This window comes from Chrysemys picta, chromosome 11 (assembly GCF_011386835.1).
Source record: "Chrysemys picta bellii isolate R12L10 chromosome 11, ASM1138683v2, whole genome shotgun sequence".
NCBI classification, from domain to species: domain Eukaryota; kingdom Metazoa; phylum Chordata; order Testudines; family Emydidae; genus Chrysemys; species Chrysemys picta.
In genome coordinates, this window is record NC_088801.1 from 57,913,378 (window position 1) to 57,935,172 (window position 21,795).

A 21,795-nucleotide genomic window follows, 5' to 3' on the forward strand; every position below is an offset into this window, starting at 1 on the left:
GCATTACTTTGCACTATTAAATTTCATCCCATTTTTATTACTCCAGTTTACATGGTCGTCCAGATCATGTTGATATTCCAGTCCTCCTCCGTATTGGCAATACCTCCCAACTTTGTGTCATCCACAAATTTTATTACATATTCCAACTTTTTTGTGCCAAGGTCAGTAATAAAAATGTTAAATAAGATTCGTCCCAAGACCAATGTCTAAGGAACTCCACTAGTAACATCCCTCCAGCCTGACAGTTCTCCTTTCAGTGTGACCCCTTGTAGTCTCCCCTTTAACCAGTTCCCTGTCCACCTTTCAGTTCTCATATTAACCCCTTCTTCTTCTTCTTCTTCTTCTTCTTCAATTTAACTAATAATTTCCCATGTGGAACTGTATCAAATGTCTTACTGAAATCCAGGTAGATTAGATCTACTGCATTTCCTTTGTCTGAAAAATCAGTTATCTTCTCAAATAAAGAGATCAGGTTGGTCTGGCATAATCTACCTTTTATAAAACTATGTTGTATTTTATCCCAATTACTGTTAACTACTATGTCCTTAACTACTTTCTCTTTCAGAATTTGTTCCAAGACCTTGCATATATATGTGCCTTCCTTAGATCAGAGTGCGCATCTGGGGGCTCTCCAGGTTTAAGGCCTTTTATCTTTACACATAAAAGTGCTGGAACTGAGGGAAATTCTCCAAGCACGTCAAGACTTTTTACATCAAATCAGGGGCAAGTGTGTGCACATCGTAACAGACAATACCACAGCAATGTTCTACCTGAACAGACAGGGAAGAGCCAGATCTGATCAGCTTTGCCAAGAGGCTGTCAGGTTGTGGAATTTCTGCATTCTGAACAAGATAATACTCAGTGTCTCATCTGCCAGGTATTCAGAATTCCATGGCTGACCACCTCAGCAGGCAGTTCAGCAGGCCATTATTGGTTTCTGAGAACCGATGTAGTAAAAGCTGTCTTTCAGGCCTGCGGGAAACCCACCATAGATTTATTCACCATGAAGCAGAACAGAAAGTGCCATCAGTTCTGCTCCAGGGTGGGTCACAGCCCAGGGTCACTCACAGATGCCTTCTTGCTCCCATGGAAATTACGTTTGTTGTATGTTTTCCCTCCTGTTCCTTTGATTCCCAAGGTAATCTTCAAATTGAAACACAACCATGCCACAATGATCTTAATAGCCCCAGCGTGGCCAAGGCAGCAGTGGTTTTCAGATCTCTAGAGGTTATCAGTTCAGCTGTTTCTGGTTCTACCTCAGAAAAAGGACACTGTATTCTAGAGTCATGGCCAACTTTTACATCCCAACCCTCATGACATGGCTGCTGACTGGCTAGACGCTGAGGAAAAGGTTTGTTCACTGGCAGTCCAGAACATCTTACTGAAGAGCAGAAAACAGTACACCGGGATCCTTTACCTGCACAAATGAAAATAGTTCTTGCTCTGGGCAAGCCACAGAATATACCCTCTTCAGAGACCCAGGCTCAAGATGTTCTAGAGTATTTGCTTCATCTGAAAGAGTCAGGCCTGTCAGTCAGTTTTCTGAAAATGCACCTGCCTGCAATGTCAGCCTTTCACCCTCCAGTCCAAGGTCGGTCTGTATTTTCTAACCCTGTGACAATCTGAATTTTGAAAGGAATAAGCAGGCTTCATGCACCACTGAAAAATCCATCTTCTCCCTGGAATTTGAACTTTGGTGTCATCAATGCTAATGGGTCAACCCTTTGAACTTTTAGTTTGATGACCCCTTTCATACTTATCAGCTAAGGTAGCTTTTCTAGTGGACTTCAAATGTGCCAGGAGAGCTGGAAAACTTCAGGCACTTATACTTTTTTTATAAGGATAAGGTTTCTTTGAGACCTCACCCCAGATTCCTGACAAAGATAGTCTCAGATTCCCATCTCAATCAGACCAATCACTTACCTACTTTCTTTCCCAAGCCACACATGGACAAGGATGAGGAAAGAGTTCATACACTGGACATTCACTGGACCCTTACCTTTTATTTGAACAGGACTAAGCCCTTCCACTCCTCATCTTGGTTGGTTGTTTCTTATGAGGAAAGGATGAGAGGGCTTGCGGTGCCAGCACAGAGAATTTCCAGTTGGATTACCTCTTGCATATCTATGTGTTATAACATTGCCAAATCTGTGCCACCTTTGAAACGGTCAGAACATTCTACAAGCCACAGTAGCTTTTCCTGAACAATGTTCCAGCTGCTGCTGTCAGCAAAGCCCTGACTTTGTCTTCAGGACACACCTTTGCCAGGCATTATGCCATAGTGTCAGCCTCCAGAGATGATTCAGGCTTTGGAAAGGCTGTTCTGCAGTTGCTGTTTCAGTAAACTCTGGGCACATCCTCTGTGCAGTTCTGCTTGAGAGTCATCTAATGTGGAGTAGACATTCCAATCACTCAAAAAAAAAAGTTACTTATCTGTCCGTAACGATGTTCTTTGAGATGTGTTGCGCATGTCTATTCCACAGCATTCCCTCCTTCCCCTCTACGTTGGAGTCAATTATCATTATGAATCCAGTGTGAAAGCACTGGAGTGGGTTGAGGAAGCTCTGCCCTTTGTGCCCCTGACTGAATATATGAGGATGCACAGGGCATGTGCACTGCCCTAGCAGGTACTGCTAGGGAAAAATCTCCAGCTACAATGCACGGGGTGCCCACACCTAATGTGGAATAGAAATGTGCAACACAGCTTGAAGAACACCATTTACAGCTCAGGTGAGTTATGGGGTTTTTTGTCAGTAGAGTGAGTGGGTTCAAAGGGTATATTCTGTGGCCTGCCCAGAGCAAGAACCAAGCTGCAGATCTGCTGAATAAGAAGGTGCCATTTTTTACAATCACTTCTCAGAATAGAATTTCGCTTTAAACATTAACATTTACTGATTGTGGTACAGCACACTAATAAGCCTTCTCCAGGGGAAGGCACAGGAAGACAGACTTTCCAGCAGCAACCCATTCCATTGAGGTGTACATTGCTAGACAAAAGAAACATGTGGTATGTACTGGACTGATGCAGGTCACAACTGGGAGTTTGGAAAGTCTGTTGCTTAACAACCCATTTCCCCATGGAGTTTTGCTTAAAAATGAGTGGCATAATATAGCCTGAATTGTGTAATTGACATTTAGTTGCAAAATATATAACCTGTTTGTACTTGTGGGTTGCAAAGGGTGACTGGATTCCTGCTAGCAGATTCTGCTGACAAGTGAAACATTGACAGGGCCAACCCCGTGCTGGGAGCAGGGACCTGACCAGGCCACAAACCCAATGTCTCTCTCCAGCTTTCTCATGGTACAACCCAGGTACTCTCAGTGGGTAGTGAATAGGAAGGGGCTGCCTAGACTTGAGGGTGGCTGGCAGTATTTGTACTTTCTTAAACCAAAAAACTGACAAAATGAGTAAGATCAGCCCTACTCAACCTTGGTGTTGGAAAAAAAGAGATGATGGTAATGTTTGTATTTATACTTTCTGTACTGTGTGATGGAACAAGTAAAGAGCAGTTCAAGGACTGAACAAGTCTAAGAAGTCTATATTAATCCATTTTAGGTTGGCTTCATGAATGATGGTAGGATCATGGCTGCAGATGCCAAATACTATATCAATGGAGGATGCACTCCTGATGACTCTATTCTGGTAAGGATTTTATAGAGGAGCAGATTTTCTAGTCATAACATGGGATGAATTGTTTGCTGGAAACATTGTGGAAGGCAAGGTTCCCTTGCTCACTTCTTGTAAGATTGTCCTTCTAGCCTGTGTTGTGGGGATTCTGAGTGTGTGTCAGAAAAGACCCCCATAAGAGAAACCACCTCCCCTGACCTAGCTCAGTGTTCCCTTTTGACATTTCCCCACACATTCCCTTCATGGAATATTACTCAGAGTTAGGTTCAAGTTATGGTGGTAGCTAAAAGTCTCTTCCCCACAAATGTCCAGTGCCCCACAGTCAGCACAATCATTTTATGGCCACAGGGAATCTGGAAGGTTCTGACAAAGGGAAAATCTCCATAGCTCTTAGAATATTAAAGAGTAAAATCTACCTGAGATTGCCAGCAGTCTTCCACTCACACTCAGCAGGATAATTCTGCATTTTCCAAACTGCAGTCCTCACACAGATACTACTCAGACCTCCCGCCTCTACTAATCTTCCCCCAGTTGTACATTTGAATTCATATACCTGTTACCACTGACTATATAGATAGATAAACACCACACCCAGTAGCAATTCAGTTCTTAGAGACAAATTGTCCCATTGGATATATATACACCATTTCTGCTGATGTCAGTAGGAGTTATTTGCACAACCAAAGCCAAAATTTGCCCCTGGAGCATTAGGCTTACTTATATTCTGTGAATAATGTTTTAATTTATCATCACATTGAAAGTATTCCCATGCACAGTTTCATTATAGCAAAGTTAAGATTGCAGGATCTTCTCTGTGATTGAAGTGCAGTAATATCTTTCAAGACTATTAGTATTAAAAACAAACCCTTACACTTTAGAAACTGAGGAAACTAAGGAACTAAGGTTACACTTCTCTACACTTCTTGTGAGGGAACCAACAGTCCCTAGTTATGCATTCAACTAAAACAGTTAATCATTTTGGTGCTGGGTATTAGAACCCAGCCTGGATAGTCCAGTAAACAAAGGTTTATCTCTCTTGTGAGTTTTTTTTTTTTTCAGATTTGTAGAAAAATAAACAAATATGAAAACAAAAACCAAAGTTAGAAGACTTTTGTACTGGTGGCTTCTTTGAGAAATGAACCTTAACTCTGAACATCCTTAGATCCCTTTGTCCAGTTCATTTCAAATTATATAGAAAATTTTTGCTTCAGGCCCAGATCTAACCTGCAGTTTTTTAGATTGATATGAATTTTTGTAAATTTTTGGACTTAGGCCAAAATCAGTCTTGTAATGGAATTTCATTTGCAGCCTTAACTATGGAGAGACTATTGTAGCTCACTAATTATATATCAACTGCTATTGTGTCTACTACGTTCCTTGCACATGCTAACAAAACTATTGAAATGTAAGATCATGCTGTGTGGGAAATGTAGATGTAATGAGTATAGAGTATTCTTGTTGCATGGGATTTATAGAAACATTAAAAAAAAAAAAAAGCTTAAAATACTCTTCTATTGTCCGAATTGTCTCAAGTCCAAGTCCTTTCTCTAATAGGAGGAATATTTGTTTAAATGTGAATGTAATTTTAAGGGAAGAGCTGTTCTGATGTTTAGCTGTACCTGTTCCCATACTCAAGGTAACAGAGGTAGTCTTACTAAAAATGGATAATGCTTACAAGATTCCCAACCTGCGGTGCTGCAGTCGCGCCTGCAAGACGAACTTGCCATCAAACACAGCATTCCGAGGATTTGGTTTCCCACAGTCAGGACTGATTACAGAATCCTGGATAACAGCCATTGCAGCCAAAAGTGGTTTGTCACCAGAAAAGGTAAGGAAAGAGGATTATTAGCATTGAAATGAAACAATTTATTTTTCTTCACTCTTTTGTCCTGTACAAACTGTGTTAAAGTGTGGCCCACACAGTGAAATATTTGAAAACTCCTGGGTTGGCTGACTAGCTAGAACTAATCGTTTTCAAGTCCCGAGTTGACTACAAAGTGTTTGTTGCTATTAGTTACTCTTGTTTTTGTGACTGGTCACCTGAGTCACATGGTATTTTGTCTTTTTCCGGATTGAATGACTAAAATATTTTAAAGATGAGAGTAACAAAGTAAAACACTGTGGGTATGAATTTCTGGATGAAATTGTGCTAACATTTTTAAATATTTCCCATTCAGAGTTTGACTACTTTCAAAAATGAATAATATGGCCCCACTGTCATGCTTTACCCAACTTGTCATGATTAATCATGAAAATACTCAAGAATGCATTTTACTTACTATTTGACCGCTAATCCCCAAAGTAGTAGTCTGCTTTTATGAAGATGGTACGATCTAGGTTAATTCTCCTGTTTCAGGTTAGGGAAATAAACATGTACAAAGAAACTGAACAAATATGCTACATTCAAGAGCTTGATCCAGAGAACCTGGTAAGGTGTTGGAATGAATGTATGGAGAAGTCTGAATACTACAGCAGGAAAACAGCTGTGGAAGAATTTAACAAGCAAAATTACTGGAAGAAGAAGGGGATTGCCATTATTCCCATGAAGTTTCCATTTGGTTTATTGACACGTTTTCTAACGCAGGTCAGTTGGCTTTAAAGCTGCTTTAAAAATGCCAACTAACACAATGGGCTATGCCTTTCACCCTTGGAAGGCTAGATTTTACCTAGTTTAGATAACAAAAAATATATTGTAAGTTTAATCCCAGATGAACAGTTGTCCACATCCTAACACCTGTTATCTATAGGCTGCATCGTCTTCTGAGTCACTTCCAGGTGGAATCAAAGGTGTTAATTTTGATCTGTAAAGCCCCGTAGTTTGGGCCATGGCTAGTGTCCCTGTAACATACTACATAGGCAGGGCCGGCTCTAGGATTTTTGCCGCCCAAAGCAAAAACAATTTTGGCCGCCCGCCCCCCCTTATTTAATTACCCCACCCCCGGCCCCGCCTCAACTCCGCCCCTTCTCCAAATCTCCAGCCCTGCCTCCTCCCCCCAGGCTCTCAAGCCTAGGAGGGAGGGAGGGAGGGAGGGAGGGAGGGGGAGAAGCGGCGCGGCGTGGCGGCCACTTGGAGTCTCCCCCCCCCTCCCAGGTTTGAGAGCCTGGGAGGGAGGGGGAGACTCCGAGTGGCCGCAGCGCGGGCGCCGCTTCTCCCCCTCCCTCCCAGGCGCCCAAGCCTGGGAGGGAGGGGGAGCAGCGGCGCGCAAAACGGCCGCTCAGGATCTCCCCTCCCTCCCAGGCTCTCAAACCTGGGAGGGAGGGGCAGACCCCGAGCCGCCGCGGCGCGTGGAACAGCTGATTCGCGTGCCACTGCTCCCCCTCCCTCCCAGGTTTGAGAGCCTGGGAGGGAGGGTGAGTAGCGGCGCGCAAATCAGCTGTTTCGCGCGCCGTGGCAGCAGCAGCGGAGGTGAGCTAGATTTTACCTAGGGGCACATTTTTAGGGGCGACATTCTGGCGCCGGCCATGCCGCCCCTAAAAATGTGCCGCCCCAAGCACCAGCTTGTTTTGCTGGTGCCTAGAGCCGGCCCTGTACATAGGGTAAGAACAGATGAAGGACTCTTACTAACAGTGTCTCGATTTAAGCTTTTGGGTACTGAAGGCAGGACATCGTCTTCAAAGGGTTCTTACCTCTAGAATTTGCTCCCCCCTGAACCGAAGCCTGTTGAACTTTGGGCAGTAGGGAAAGCTGCTTTTTCAGGCTTATCATTTGCAGGTCATGGGGGGTAAGCGTTAGGAAGAGAAAGTTGGAGGAGAATATTTTATTCATATTGATGACTTGTGTGACTTGTGTGGTATGTTTAATGTTGCGGGGGTGTTCAGTGCTTGTTCGATAAGCACCTTTTATACATTGAAAAATAAATCAATCCACAAGGTGACAGAATGTCCCACCCAATTTGCAGTCTCTCCTCAACATTTTACTCACCGGGTCTATTGCAGACTGTGATACAGCTTATGGCTGAGTTGTGGGGGTTGGAAGGAAACCCCATTCAGGACTCAACTGGCTCTGACCAGTACTGTCAGTCTGTCCAATTCATGGCTCCCCAGAAAGTCCAGAGGCTTGAAAACATTAACAAGAGAGAAAATAGAACTTGCAGCAATGTTTCTATAGAAACATCTGTCACAGGGTGATACTGGCCCTTTAAGAGGCCAGTCAGTTGATACCCATTTAGGCTTCAGAGAGCACCTGAGCCCTAGAGGGTAGAAGACCAGGTGAGTTGGAGATCTGGTGAGTCAGATCCAGAGAAATGTCTGAGAAAGCAGAGCAATAAAAGCAGCAGGCAGAAACTGCCTGGAAGAGACAAGGACACTGCAGAGAACAGAGAGGTTTCCAGTCCCTGCCTGGGAATAGGTTGGAATTGGCTAGGAGACCAGCAGAGGGGCCAGTCCCAGGAGACTGAAAAGGGCTAAAAACTACGAGACCAGCAGAAGAGTTGGCCTGCTGACCTTCCTGAGCCATAGAGCCAGCGCCGGGAGGCTGAAAAGGGCTGAATCATTGGACTGTGTGTTGGGTAGAAGAATCATGAGACTGGTCACACTCAGGTGGATGGCTGGGAGTGTGGGGCTCTGGAACAAGGACAGAAAGGAACTAAGAACCAAGTGCTGGTGGACTCACGTGTGGATGACGTGGAAGTGATGTTCCTGGAGAGGGGAATGGAAAATCGCTGTACCTTGATACGTTTTACTGTGGGAATTAAGAGAACAGTTTTACCATAAGGGGTCTTACATGTACATGAATAAATGATACCCAGAGGTGGGCCTTTGAATTTGACAGGGAGAGAGACTGTTCTTTTCATGGCTGGTTTGAGGGGAAACTGAGGAAGGCACACTTGACATTTGGTAGCCTGCTACAGAACGGTGTGCCAGATAAGGGGATGCCTTATTAAAACGTATAATTGGTATGCAAAAATGTGACTCTTCTAGCCATTTTTAGAAATGACTAGACTATGTAGCTGAAAGGGGTTGCAAGTGCTTTGGAGGATAGGATTATAATTCAAAATGATCTGCACAAACTGGAGAAATGGTCTGAAGTAAATACGATGAAATTCAGTAAGGACAAATGCAAAGTACTCCACTTAGGAAGGAACAATCGGTTGCACACGTACAAAATGGGAAATGACTGCCTAGGAAGGAGTCCTGCAGAAAGGAATCTGGGGTCATAGTGGACCACAAGCTAAATATGAGTCAACAGTGGTAATGCTGTTGCAAAAAAAGCGAACATCGTTCTGGAAGGTATTAGCAGGAGTGTTGTAAGCAAGACACGAGAAGTAATTCTTCTGGTCTACTCTGCACTGATTAGGCCTCAACTGGAATATTGTGTCCAGTTCTGGACGCCACATTTCAGGAAGGATGTGGACAAATTGGAGAGAGTCCAGAGAAGAGCAACAAAAATGATTAAAGGTCTAAAAACCATGACCTGAGGGAAGATTGAAAAAATTGGGTTTGTTTGGTCTGGAAAAGAGAAGACTGAGGGGGACATGATAACAGTTTTCAAGTATATAAAAGGTTGTTACAAGGAGGAGGAAGAAAAATTGTTTTTCTTAACCTCTGAGGATAGGACAAGAAGCAATGGGCTTAAATTGCAGCAAGGGAGGTTTAGGTTGGACATTAGGAGAAACTTCCTAACTGTCAGGGTGGTTAAGCACTGGAATAAATTGCTTAGGGAGGTTGTGGAATCTCTATCATTGGAGATTTTTAAGAGCAGGTTAGACAAACACCTGTCAGGGATGGTCTAGGTAATACTTAGTCCTGCCACGAGTGAAGGGGACTGGACTAGATGACCTCTCGAGGTCCCTTCCAGTTCTATGATTCTATGTAGTTCAGATTCTTTCCTTGTGTTCCTAACATCATGAGAAACAAACCTCCATAAACTGATATGTCCTCATTTGAAGTTTAATGTAGAGACAGAGCTGATGCTGGAATTCCAAATGTGGCCTTTGATTCTGTCTCGGTAGATACGGTTATAGCAGCTAAAATCACAATGCACTTCAAGGCGCCATCCCTTCTGCTTTTGATGCATTGCCCCATGTTAAATGCAGACCCTCTTTCCATGAAATCAAAGGGTAGTAACAGCACTCAGTGGGTCATTTCTGCTCTTTCTCTTTAGGCTGCTGCTCTGGTTCATATCTATATGGATGGTTCTGTGCTTCTAACTCATGGTGGAATTGAAATGGGACAAGGCATCCACACCAAAATGATCCAGGTATCAAAATCAAATATTAGCCATGTGCTAAATACGTAGTATGGACAAACACTACTAATAAGATGTTTAGTTATTGGAAAAGCCATAGCAAGACTGTGAACACAGATAGAGACAAATTCTTCTCTGGCATAATTCTATTGACATCAACAGAGTTATGGCAGCAGAGAAAAGTCCCTTGTTCTGGCAGGCAAACAGGCCCTGTATATGTGAGCTGCTCCCATAGCCAGCTTTGTTAAGGGCCACAGTGGGAGCAGGCAGAGAAGGCAAATAGCTTACAGGAACCACCTTATTATTACTATTACTTATTTGTATTACAGTAGTGCCTGGAGGCTGCGGTCAGTGTTGGGCCCCTTTTTGTTTGGCACTGTACAAACCTGTAGGCATTGCCACAAGGAGCACGTCGACGATATAGACAAAACAGACAAAGGGAATGCAGCAGAACTCGTATTTTATTAAATAATTGGGGATTGAGGAGTTCATAAGATCAAAAAATTAATACAGTTGAACATCTCAAAATTACAGCAGGTACAGTGCATAAGTTAATAAATTAACTCTTTGTTGATGGTGTACATAACAAATGGTAATAAATGCATACAGCATGTTTTATTTATTTTTTTTTGTCTGAGAGAATTGCGCATCTTCTTTCGCACCAAATCTCTCAGTCTTTTCAACCCTGTGCTGCTGCTTGAATGATGGCTGAAGGATTGAAGTCACATTGGGTAGCAGAAAGATGACTTTGACAGCAGAAAAATGATTCATATAACCTGTTGGTCTTTTAATATTGTCCCTATAGGTTCTCCGCTCTAGGTGCGTATGCACCCTATGCTCCTCAGACCAGAGATTTTAGGTAGCACTGTTCGTTCTGACCACGCATGTGACCCATGCAGCCTTTTGCCCTGCACCGTAGCTATATAGAGCTGCATAGGTGAACCACCCTCAGTTCTTCTTTGAGTAGTGTTCCTATAGGTGCTCCACTATAGGTGTGTTTGTGTCCCTGCGCTGCTGGTCAGAGAACTTTGGTAGCAGTGTCCGTTAGGCCCACACATGCACTGTCTCTCCTCGTGCTGACCCACGAGGCTAGCCAGCGCACGTGGCCTTAACCCCCTTCAGTTTCTTCTCAACCACCCTGGCTAGAGACAGAGCTATTCACAGTCCACTAGGACTATTACTTTAATCTGCATTTCTATAGTTAGCCTACTAGTTTGTAGTGAACCAGAGGAGGTAGTTTCGCAGTACTCCTCCCAAGCTCCATATGGTGCTCATTACCAACAGAGCCAAAGGATATACTCACAAATGGCCCCACCACTACCATCTTGGTATGGCCACCCATGGGTGCCACCACCACCCCAGCACCATATGGGGACCCTTGGGTGGCACAACACCAACAAGCCTCTCAGGCTTTGAGCCTCACCCAGGAACCCTGGAGGCACACCCCCTTGGCTGCAGCATCCAAGGCTTCGGAACCACCTCAAGACATAGAAAAACAGGAAGCCGGTACTGAGGAGGAAGTGATACCAAGGACCATATCCTCCTCCTCTCCGGACGAAGCCATCATGTCTCCTACGTCATCTTTGGCAGACGACTTTCATCTCTTCCAGGAGCTGGCGAAGAAGGTGGCAGAAACACTCCAGATACCATTGGAAAAAGTCAAGGACACCTACTATCAACTCCTTGACATCATCTACTCTTCGTCCTCCACACCTTTTCTCGCACAACAGAGAACATACCCTATATCCCAACTTAGGAATTCTCTGCCTTAAGACATGCTTGGTTCCAACACCTGGAAAGCCCCTGTTCAGTCTTTTTTAAGGAAAAGGTCACGTTGCAACTGCATCCCAAGTTCTTACCAAAGGTATCCTTGGACTTCCGGGTAAACCAATCTATCCAACTTCCAGTTTTCTTCCCTAAGCCACACCAGGATAAAGAAGATGTGGCATTACATTTACTTGATGTCAGGAGGGCATTAGCCTTTTACCTAGACAGAACTAAGTCCTTTAGAAAATGTCCCAGATTGTTTCTCTCCATTGTGCACAGAACTAAGGGATCTCCAATTTCCAAACAAAGACTGGATATGTGGCTGCATTACCTATTGTTATCAGTCTCATGAACTTCAACCTCTTTCTAGAGTATTAACTCACTCCACAAGATCCCTTTCTACTTCATTAGCCTTTCTTAAGAGCATTCCTGTACAGAAATATGTAGAGCCATGACTTGGACCTCCATTCAGACCTTTTCTGAACAGTATACAGTTACTCGTGTCTCAGCTTCTGATGCCATGTGGCTCTGCTGTCCTATCTTCAGCCTTAGACTCAACTCCAAAACATACCCCTCCATAGAGGGAACTGCTCAGTAGTCACCTAGAGTGGAGCAACCACAGGGACGCTACTGTAAGAAGAAGAGAAAATGATCACCCTGTGCAGTAACTGTGGTTCTTCAAGATGTGTGTCCCTACGGATGCTCCACTACCTGCCCTCCTACCCTCTGCTTTGAGTTCTTTACCATGGAGCTCCTCAGTAGAGAAGAAACTGAAGGCAGTTCACTCGCACAGCTGTATATGGCCACGGTGCAGGTCATGAGGCTGCAGGGGCACGTGCATGGGCTGAAGGGACACTACTACCTAAAATCTATGATCTGAGGCTGATGGGGCACATGCGCACTTAGCGTGGAGCACCCATAGGCGCACACATAACCTTCTCTTCCTAAGATGGATGTTCATAAAATCGGGGTTCTACTGTATTGTTATCCACATTTTACTGACTGGGTCTGAGGCATAGAGAGACACTGGGTACATCTGCGCAGCAAAAAACCCCGTGGCAGCAAGTCTCAGAGACTAGGTCAACTGACTTGGGCTTGCACTGTGGGGCTAAAAGTAGCAGTTCAGGCTGGAACCTGACAAGGGGGTCTCAGCCAGAGCCCCAGTATCTACATTATTTTTTTCAGACCTGCAGCAGAAGCCCAAGTCAGTGGGCCTGGACTCTGATACTCACTGCCACAGGGGTTTGGCATATTTTGTTTATTTTTAATTATATAGACACACCCTACGTGACTTGCCTAGGCTCACACAGGAAATTTGTCACAGAATCAGGAATTGAACTCAGTTCTCCGGAGACTCAGTCTAGTGCCTTAGCCACAAGACCATCATTTCTCTGTTCCATTTTATTCCTTCAGACACAGCAATGTGATTACAATTGGAAATGGCAGGCTCTGGAACAAGAATATCTAATAATTTCTTTATTAGCTCAAATCCTGTCAAATCCATGACCTAGTGTCTAAGGGTATGTCTACACAGCAAAGAAAAACCCACGGCGGGCCCGTGCCAGCCAACTCGGGCTTGCAGGGCTTGAGCCGTGGGGCTGTTTCATTGCTGTGTAGACTTTCAGGCACGGGCTGGAGCCTGGGCTCTGGGACCTCACACCCCACAGGGTCCTAGTGAAAATGAAACAGCCCAAGCCCTGGGTTTTTCTTTGCTGTGTAGACATACTTTTTGAAGGCTGATATTATTGAAATGTTCAGAAATGTGTGTTTCAAATGGAATGAGGGTATGTTCATTCCCCACCCTAGGTTGCCAGCCGGGAATTAAAGATCCCCATGTCGAGTATTCATTTTTGTGAAACAAGCACAACAACTGTTCCTAATGCTTGTGCTTCAGTAGGATCTGCTGGAACTGATGTCAATGGAATGGCAGTAAAGGTAAAGGGTAATATTTGTCTACTAGTGAACTCTTAAAAGCCCCCATTCATCAAGGGGCATAAGGACCTCCAGATGTTTATCTAAACTGAACGACCCACTGGAGTGTTTCAGGGTCACCCATCTCTAGTAGTAGCCTTACCAATTAGCTAGATTAATCTGTTTTCATATAAATATTGAAAATGTCTGGCCCAGAAGCACTGGAGTCAGGAACAAACTAGAGTCCCCCCTTCCCCAGGATTTGAGGCTTTTCCTTCAAATTCACTGAGGGAGGAGGTGGCATGTTTGGGTGGCTGTAGACAGTTAGGAAGTGATAAGAGCCTCAAAAGAAACTGATTCACCATCCTTCTCTAAGTGGAAGACAGGTGATGGATTCCCCAGAAAAAAGGGGTCTAAGGAATTCAATGAGGAGTAATGATTTCTAGAAGTAAATGGGAAGTCTTCTCTGCTGATAGCACTTCCACCATGACAAAAAATATGTTGAATATTATTAAATACTGACGAATGTCTATTTCTCTACTTTTGCATTCTTTTCCCCAACTTTTCTCTTCACCAGGATGCTTGCCAGACTCTCTTGAAACGCCTGGAGCCCATCATTAGCAAGAACCCGAAAGGTACCTGGAATGATTGGGTAAGAGGCACTTTTGTATTTTGAATTATATTTAAAAAATCTGCATGTACATAGCAATTTTGGTATATAATTGTATTTTTCACTCTCCTCTTTCTATGGTGATCTCTTACCAGCGGGATAAAAGTTGTCTGCACGGAGCACAGCTTGACCAGAGCAGAGTATCTGGCCCTGATGCTTTGTTTGCTTTAAGCCATGAGGATACATTTTCAGCCTCATAACTATATCCATGAAATTATAACCTATAATATTATTATAACATTATAACAACAATTACTATAACCACAATACTCAGTGCATCATGAGCCTTCCGAAGACATCCAACATGACAAATTTTGCATTAGATACCACACAATCATTTTACAAGGATGAACATGGGGGTGCTGGGTGTTCTCCCGAGATAGAGTGTCACAACAATGTAAAAAAACTATTGTTAGGAATAAAACACCAGTTGGGGTTCACTTAGACCTGTAGTACACTAGAATCACATTTTGCCCTGCTAAAAAGCCTTCTTCACATAGGATGAGCCCTCTGTTATTATTTGTATTATCAATAGTATCTAGGAGCCCTAGTTGTGGACCGGGGCCCTACTGTGCAGGTACTATACAAACACAAAACATAGAGGCAGTCCCCACCCCAAAGAGCTCTGTCTAATTGGTCCAAACAAATCTGATGAAGTGGTTACGTCTCAATCCTGGATGCACATGCTAAAGCCCATGGATTTTATTGGGTCTCTGTATGAACCCAAGGGGCATCCCTGAAGGAACAGCCTGCCATATCAGGTCTTTCATCTGTGACTACCCTCAGTCTGAGTGGGACCGGTCTCTTGAATGGTTGTCCAAATATCTCACTGGGAGGGGGGCCCAGATCATTATTTAGATTCCTCAGTGAGATTTGAATCACCTGTTAGAGGGGTAGTCAATTATTGTTTGTCAAGGTCCAAATTTCTTGGTCAAGGTATAGTCAAGGTTCAGACTCCAGAGAAAATAATTAAAAAAAAATAACAATAATGATAAGAAGTAAATAAAAAGATTTCAGGGTCTGTTCAAAAGCATCTGGCGGTCCAGATTTGGCCCGCAGACCACCTACTTACCACCACAGCAGTTGAGAATCAGTCCCTCGGTGCACAGGTGCAGAGCTGTAAATGTGGCATAAATATTAAAATCCTATTTTTATTTCTACAGCGCTGCGTGATGATTTAAAGTCTAACAAAAATGACAATCCCTGCCCTTGAGGTACTTACAATCCCAACACACAGAGATGTTCCCTCTTAAAGGATTACCATGATTAATCTGCAAAATGTTTTAAAGTTTGCCAACTACTCTTATGAATAGAGAATAACAGTGGAACACCTGTGGCAATGCTCTAAGCAAAACTGACACCTACATATATGAGGAGTAAATCAGTTTGCCCTGACTAATGCTGTTCTAGTGACTGCCAAATTAGTTTAGATAATTTAATTTAGATGATCAGGAATGACTGACATAAAAAATAAATGCTGACCCATGCAGAGAAGAAGCTGCTTTGTCTCTTGTAAAGTCGATAAACTATGATTAGTTTCAAAAACATATTTGACATGTAAATTAAGCAAATCTGATATGGGAATCGCTGAGAGGGAGTAAATCTAGGAGCTCCCCCTCGTTGCTGGAATCACTTACATAACTGCATATCAGAGAGTATTTTTATTTTTTATTTTTTTCGGAAAAGTTTTTTTTTTTTAAGCTGGCAACGTGGGTTTTCATTTCTTTTCCGTCTGTGTCTTATCAACCAGAGCTGCTCAGGTTACAAACAGACACTGTTTTGACTATCAGCGCTGCAAACTCAACCTGTAATGTGAACGTCAAACTGGATCCTTTCTGGCTGCCATGTTGCCAACAGAAAAGATTCTGCAAGCAGAGCTGTGAGAACAAGTCTGATGCTTATGTGTGAACCAAATCAAATCCAGGTCACTCTTCCAAAGCGGTGTTGGCTCTGCAGCATTAAAACCCCAGTTCAGCAGAGCATTTAAGCATGTGTATAACTCCATCCCCATTCAGAAAACCATATAAGCAGGGCCGGCTCCAGGCACCAGGCACCCAAGCACATGCTTGGGGCGGCACCTGGTAAGGGGCGGCGGGGGGAGCGCGGCGCGGCATTCCGCGGGGGGGGGGCGCTCCGGCAGCGCGGCGCTGGGGCGGCGGGCTCCGGTTGCGCGGGGCTCGGCGAGGGGGCGGCGCGGCGCTGGAGGGGGGTTCCGGCGGCGCTCGGCAGGGGGTGGGGGCGGGCTCCGGCGGCACGGCGCTGGGGTGGGGGGAGGAGGCGGCGCGGGGCTCGGCGCTCATGGGGGGGTTCCGGCGGCACTCGGCGCAGGGGGGGGGGCGGGCTCCCGCGCTCGGCGAGGGTCTCGGGGGCGGCGCTTTTTTTTGCTACTTGGGGCAGCAAAAAAGCTAGAGCCGGCCCTGCATATAAGCACATGCTTAAATTTAAACACAGACTTAAGCCCCATTGAAGTCAATAGGATTCAACCATGTGCCTAAAGTTAAGCACATGTTTAAGTGCTTTGCTGACTAGGGATGAACGGTTGAATCGGGGCGTAACTGCCATATCAGAAGATATTTTTAGTCAGTAATAACAGGAATTATGACTGAATAAAAACAAGGAGCAGCTCTGTTGGGCAAAGTGCCATTTTTACATAGTCACTTTTCATAGTGGATCCACATATTAAAGCTCAAACTTGAATCAAGTATCTGGGAGCTGCACATGTCTGACTCCCCTTAATGTTGACTGAACTTCTGTGAGCTCCCCAAGAGGGAAGTGTTCCTGGGCATGTGAGCAGGTTTTTACAGCTGCTGTATTTACATGCATGTTTGCCTGCAGAGGCTTGTGTTAGAACTAGAATAATGGTTTGCAGTTTTCAGAGAACTTACTGAGCAGTTGCCTAGTCTCCCAGTGCAAAAAAATGGAGCTGATGGCAGAGAGAATCATCAGACATTACCATAGCACTCTTCAGTTCTTTAGCATTTTCTTGTAGTTTGATTTTTAAATAAATAGGTGTATGTTTAACTCCTTCCCAGGTGATAGGTCTACCAATAATATTGTTGTATTTTACAGGTTAAAGAAGCATTTGAACAGAGCATTAATCTTTCAGCTACAGGGTACTTCAGGTAACAAATATTTTTAGTCCTTTTGAAAGTTAAGTTTAGTTAGGCACACCTCAGCAATATGATGAAAGTGTGAATTTAATGAGTAACTCATGAAGATAGTTAATAGCTCGGAAAGTGGAACTGGGCAGAGCGGCCTTGACGGGCATTTTTGATTGATTGATTTATCTCATATTCTCATGTAATCAATAGATCTGCTCCTTAGAGGAATGCTATAATTTGGGCGGCAGCGCACTGGGCCCATGAAATGAGGTGTCCGGCTACTGCTGCAAGGAGCACTAGGTGTCCCAGAGGAAGTGTAGTGCTCTCTCCCTAACACTCACTCACTTACCCAACCACGTTACTCACAGCATGGATCTCATCCTGCTCAGCTCAAAGTTGAGGATGTGAGCCAGATGTCCCTACCAATGCAGGATTACTCCCTATTGTACCTTTCCTGTTGTTGGGTTGGTCAAACAAGAAGGCTTCCACCACTTCCCTTGAGAAACTGTCTCACAGTCTCATAGATCTCATGCTGAAGAAGTTTCCCTGATGTTCAACTGATCTCTTCCCTTTGTTAATTGCATTCCATTTCACCTAGTTATTCCCTGCTTAGACCCTCCTAAATAATTCTTCTCTCTTCTTAGGGCTACACTTCTATTTTGAAGACCATCATCTTGCTTCTCTTAGTCATTGCTTAGCTAAAATCTGCATTTTAGCTCTTTACATCTTTCCTTGTAAATTAATCTTTCCTATGCTCTGACCATTTTATTTCTCTTCTCTACTTCACTTATTTGTCATTGGCTATGTAATTATTACTTTAAACTTGTCCTTTATACATGATTTCCATGACAATCACTGTCAGAAATCTGCTGGGATTTGGTTGCTTATCAGAATTTCTAGATTGGAGCAGTTTGTTTATCATATTGGTTGCCAGAATTTAATTGAGTTTAATGATGCTAAACCAGCAGGGTATCTGTCCCAGTATTTTAGGTTTAATTTCACATAGTTTTGGACTCTTATTTGCTCTGTCTCTTTATTGTTGTAACACAAAGATTAATAAAACAGACTAAAAAGTCATGCTTCCCATGGACTTTGTTGCTTCTCCCAGGGGCTATGAGGCTAACATGGATTGGGAGAAAGGGGAAGGCCATCCATTTACGTATTTTATTTTCGGAGCTGCTTGTTCGGAGGTTGAAATTGACTGTCTTACAGGAGATCACAAGGTAACCAGTGAATGTCACTAAAGCTCATAAATAGTACAGTGAGGTTCCATCAGAATTTCCCGTTTTGCCTGATGTCCCAACAATCATATAATTTGTGCATTGGTAAATCACCTGGCTTTGTACTAACGTACATGTACCAATTGATGTAAATAACTTGCAATTACAGTTAGAGCAGAATGGAAAATGTGCACAAATAACTAAAGATGCAATCTTATTTTTGCTAGATTTGTGAAAATATAATATTTGTGTTCAGATTTGGTGCTATAGCAGACAGTGTTGCAGGCAGTATTTGCCTTTTCTCTTGGTGCCCGCAGTCAGCCAAATTGTACTGTAGCTCTGTATTACATTTCCAATCTCCTGACCAGCCAGTCATCCCACCTGGCCTAGTCTCCTGATATTTAAGGGCCCACTCCAGCAACACATCCCACTGGACATACTGTGTACTTCTGTGAGAAGTCCCACTGGAAGCTTTAAATACAGTGAGCTAAAGCCTGCAATCCTCATACTGGCTAAACTCCCACTGAGGTTAATGAGTGTTTTTGCCTGAGGAAGGGCTGCACGGTAATAGGTCAGTTTTGTGTGTTCTGAAAGAGATTCTATACAAACATGCCTTGTCCCACTGGATTAAGCCTCTGACCCTTAGCACCTCCTCATCCATCCACCCATATATCCAGGGCCGGTGCTACCATTAAGGCGAACTAGGCGGTTCCCTAGGGCGCCAAGATTTGGGGGTGCCAAAAAGTGGGGGTGCCTCAGGGCAGGGGGGGAGCTCCTGCAGGGCTCCCCACCCCAGCTCACCTCTGCTACGCCCCCTCCCCAAGCATGCCGTCACTGCTCCACTTCTCCCACCTCCCAGGCTTGTGGCGCCAATCAGCTGTTTGGCACCGCAAGCCTGGGAGGAGAATTAGAGCGGGGGCGGCATCCTTGGGGAGGAGGCGGAGCAGAGATGAGCTGGGGTGGGGAGCTGCTGCACGGCTCCCTGAGCCGGGGGGGTGGGGATCTGCCGTGGGGATGCGTCAGGGCGGGGGGGGGAGCTGCCGCAGGGCTCCCCACCCCAGCTCACCTCTGCTACACCCCCTCCCCGAGCACGCCGTCGCTGCTCCATTTCTCCCACCTCCCAGGCTTGCAGTGCCAATCAGCTGTTTGGCTCCACAAGCCTGGGAGGGGAGGAGAATTAGAACGGGGGCGGCGTGGAGGTGGAGCAGAGGTGAGATGGGGTGGGGAGCTGCCGCACGGCTCCCCGGTGGGGGGAGCTGCCATGGGGGGGACGCCTCAGGGAGAGGGGAGCGAGGAGCTGCCGCAGGGCTGGGGTGGGGGAGGGCACAAGGTGGAAGTTTCGCCTAGGGCGTGAAACTTCCTTGCACCGGCCCTGCGTATATCTGTCACCACAATGTACATTTGTATTTTATTGGTAGAACATCCGAACAGACATCGTTATAGATATTGGATGCAGCATAAATCCAGCTGTGGATATAGGACAGGTATGTGCTAAGAATTTCTTACTATTCCGTTCATGTTGTGCTAGTTGTTGTTGTGTTTGTATTGAAGAGTGTCCATTCATTCATCTACCATTAACATCTTATCAGCCCACCTTATAGATGATATCACGGGATGAAATCCTGATCCCAGTGGAGTCAATAGCAAAACTCCCATTGACTTCATTGGGGCCAGGATTTTACCCAGTATACCCAGTGTCACCCTGTGGTACTGCCCACCTGCACCACCGTGCTCATCATTTGTGTAGTTTCACACCGCTAGGCTAGAGCCGAGTCTCCAAGCTCTCCTCCACTTTATGACCAGGCCCCCTTCCTCATAGCATGTGAGTGCTTCTCCCCACTGCACTCCCTGATCCATTGCGTCAGCCCCCCGATTGGCATTTCTTCATTGTTCGTGGGGCAGTGTCCACACTGTGAGCTAGGAGTGTGAATCCCAGTTTGTGTACACATATTCACACTAGCTCGATGATAGCACAAGTATATATAGTAGTGTAGCTGTGGTAGCACAGGGAGCAGCAGCACCGCTTAGCCGTGCCAAGCAGAAACTTGCCTGAACCCTCCCTGTGGGTAGATACTCAATGTCGCCCCTGCTGCTACCTGTTCTATACTACTATTTATACTCGCGCTAGCGCTCATCGAGATAGCATGCATATGTGTACACAATCTAAGAATCGCACTCTATCTTGTAGTGTAGATGTAGACTGACTTAGGCAGTGCAGGTGGAGAGAGGAGAGAGTTTTCTGCTTCCCAGCAGCTCCAAAGGAAAGCCCTGAAACCCAGCAGTCTAATAGGAAGGAGAATGCTGTCCAGAGAGAGAGATTAATTATTGTCAATGTTATATACATTTTACAGCATAAGAAAAGATAAAGTGCTTATAATTTTTCACTCTCAGATTGAAGGTGCCTTTGTTCAGGGCATTGGACTTTATACAATGGAGGAGTTAAAATACTCCCCAGAAGGCGTCTTGTACACTCGGGGCCCGGATCAGTATAAAATCCCTGCAATCTGTGACATCCCAGAACAGTTCAGTGTTTCCTTGCTGTCATCCTCACAAAATCCTTATGCCATCTACTCATCCAAGGTAAGCAAGTGAAACCTGGGGTTTGATTCCTCTACTACCTGGGCTAGTGTAAATCAGGAGTAATTCCATTGAAGTCAAAGAAGATACACTGGTATAAAATCCCTTCTTTTACATTTTAACCAGATCTCCACATCATTGTGTTCTTTACAAATAGGGTAGAAGCTGCAATCTGGGATAGTTCTACTCTTCCATCGTGGTTGCCTATTGATAATTTTAGGGTTTAACAAGAGGACTAGCAATAACACTAAGCAAGATGAGGGGATACTGCCCAATTCAAGTGCATTGAGCATCCATGTCTTCAATTGCCGAGGCCATTAGGGGTGTAATGTAGTCAATTAAATAAAAGCTTCAGAATAAAAAAATAATAAAATGTAAAGCAGAAGGATATGTTAGAACAATAGCTCCTTCTAAAAATATTTTCAAATAGTCCTGATGAAATATTTTGAAAGAGATGATCGTTTGAAAGAAAATTCCAGTTCAAAATGAAATAATTACCCAGGGTGGAGTTGATCTAAAGAGCGGCTTTTAGCACCAGTCTTCAAAGTGAGCATACAAAACCGGTTTATCCCACTTTATCCATACAGCTCCTATAACTAACTTTAAAATCATCATTGGTGAATAAAACATGCTTGAAAGTAGAGCTTGTGATACCTTGCCTGAAAAGTATCAGAGGGGTAGCCGTGTTAGTCTGAATCTGTAAAAAGCAACAGAGAGTCCTGTGGCACCTTTAA

The 21,795-nt window shown here is 44.4% G+C and overlaps 2 protein-coding genes across 4 annotated transcripts in view; one reads left to right on the forward strand and one right to left on the reverse strand.

Annotated features, from left to right (window-relative positions):
* The window catches only part of LOC135974151 (serine/arginine repetitive matrix protein 2-like), a 994,828-nt gene that overhangs the window by 267,199 nt on the left and 705,834 nt on the right, over positions 1 to 21,795 (reverse strand). The window lies entirely within an intron of this gene.
* AOX1 (aldehyde oxidase 1) overlaps positions 1 to 21,795 on the forward strand; it is an 84,111-nt gene that overhangs the window by 56,185 nt on the left and 6,131 nt on the right. For all 3 annotated transcript variants that reach the window (XM_065560405.1, XM_008166848.4, NM_001282245.1), the window contains 10 exon segments: positions 3,557 to 3,643; positions 5,265 to 5,456; positions 5,985 to 6,212; positions 9,732 to 9,827; positions 13,389 to 13,517; positions 14,071 to 14,145; positions 17,233 to 17,285; positions 18,373 to 18,487; positions 19,903 to 19,968; positions 20,876 to 21,064. In XM_065560405.1, the coding sequence (XP_065416477.1) occupies positions 3,557 to 3,643; positions 5,265 to 5,456; positions 5,985 to 6,212; positions 9,732 to 9,827; positions 13,389 to 13,517; positions 14,071 to 14,145; positions 17,233 to 17,285; positions 18,373 to 18,487; positions 19,903 to 19,968; positions 20,876 to 21,064 (1,230 nt within the window).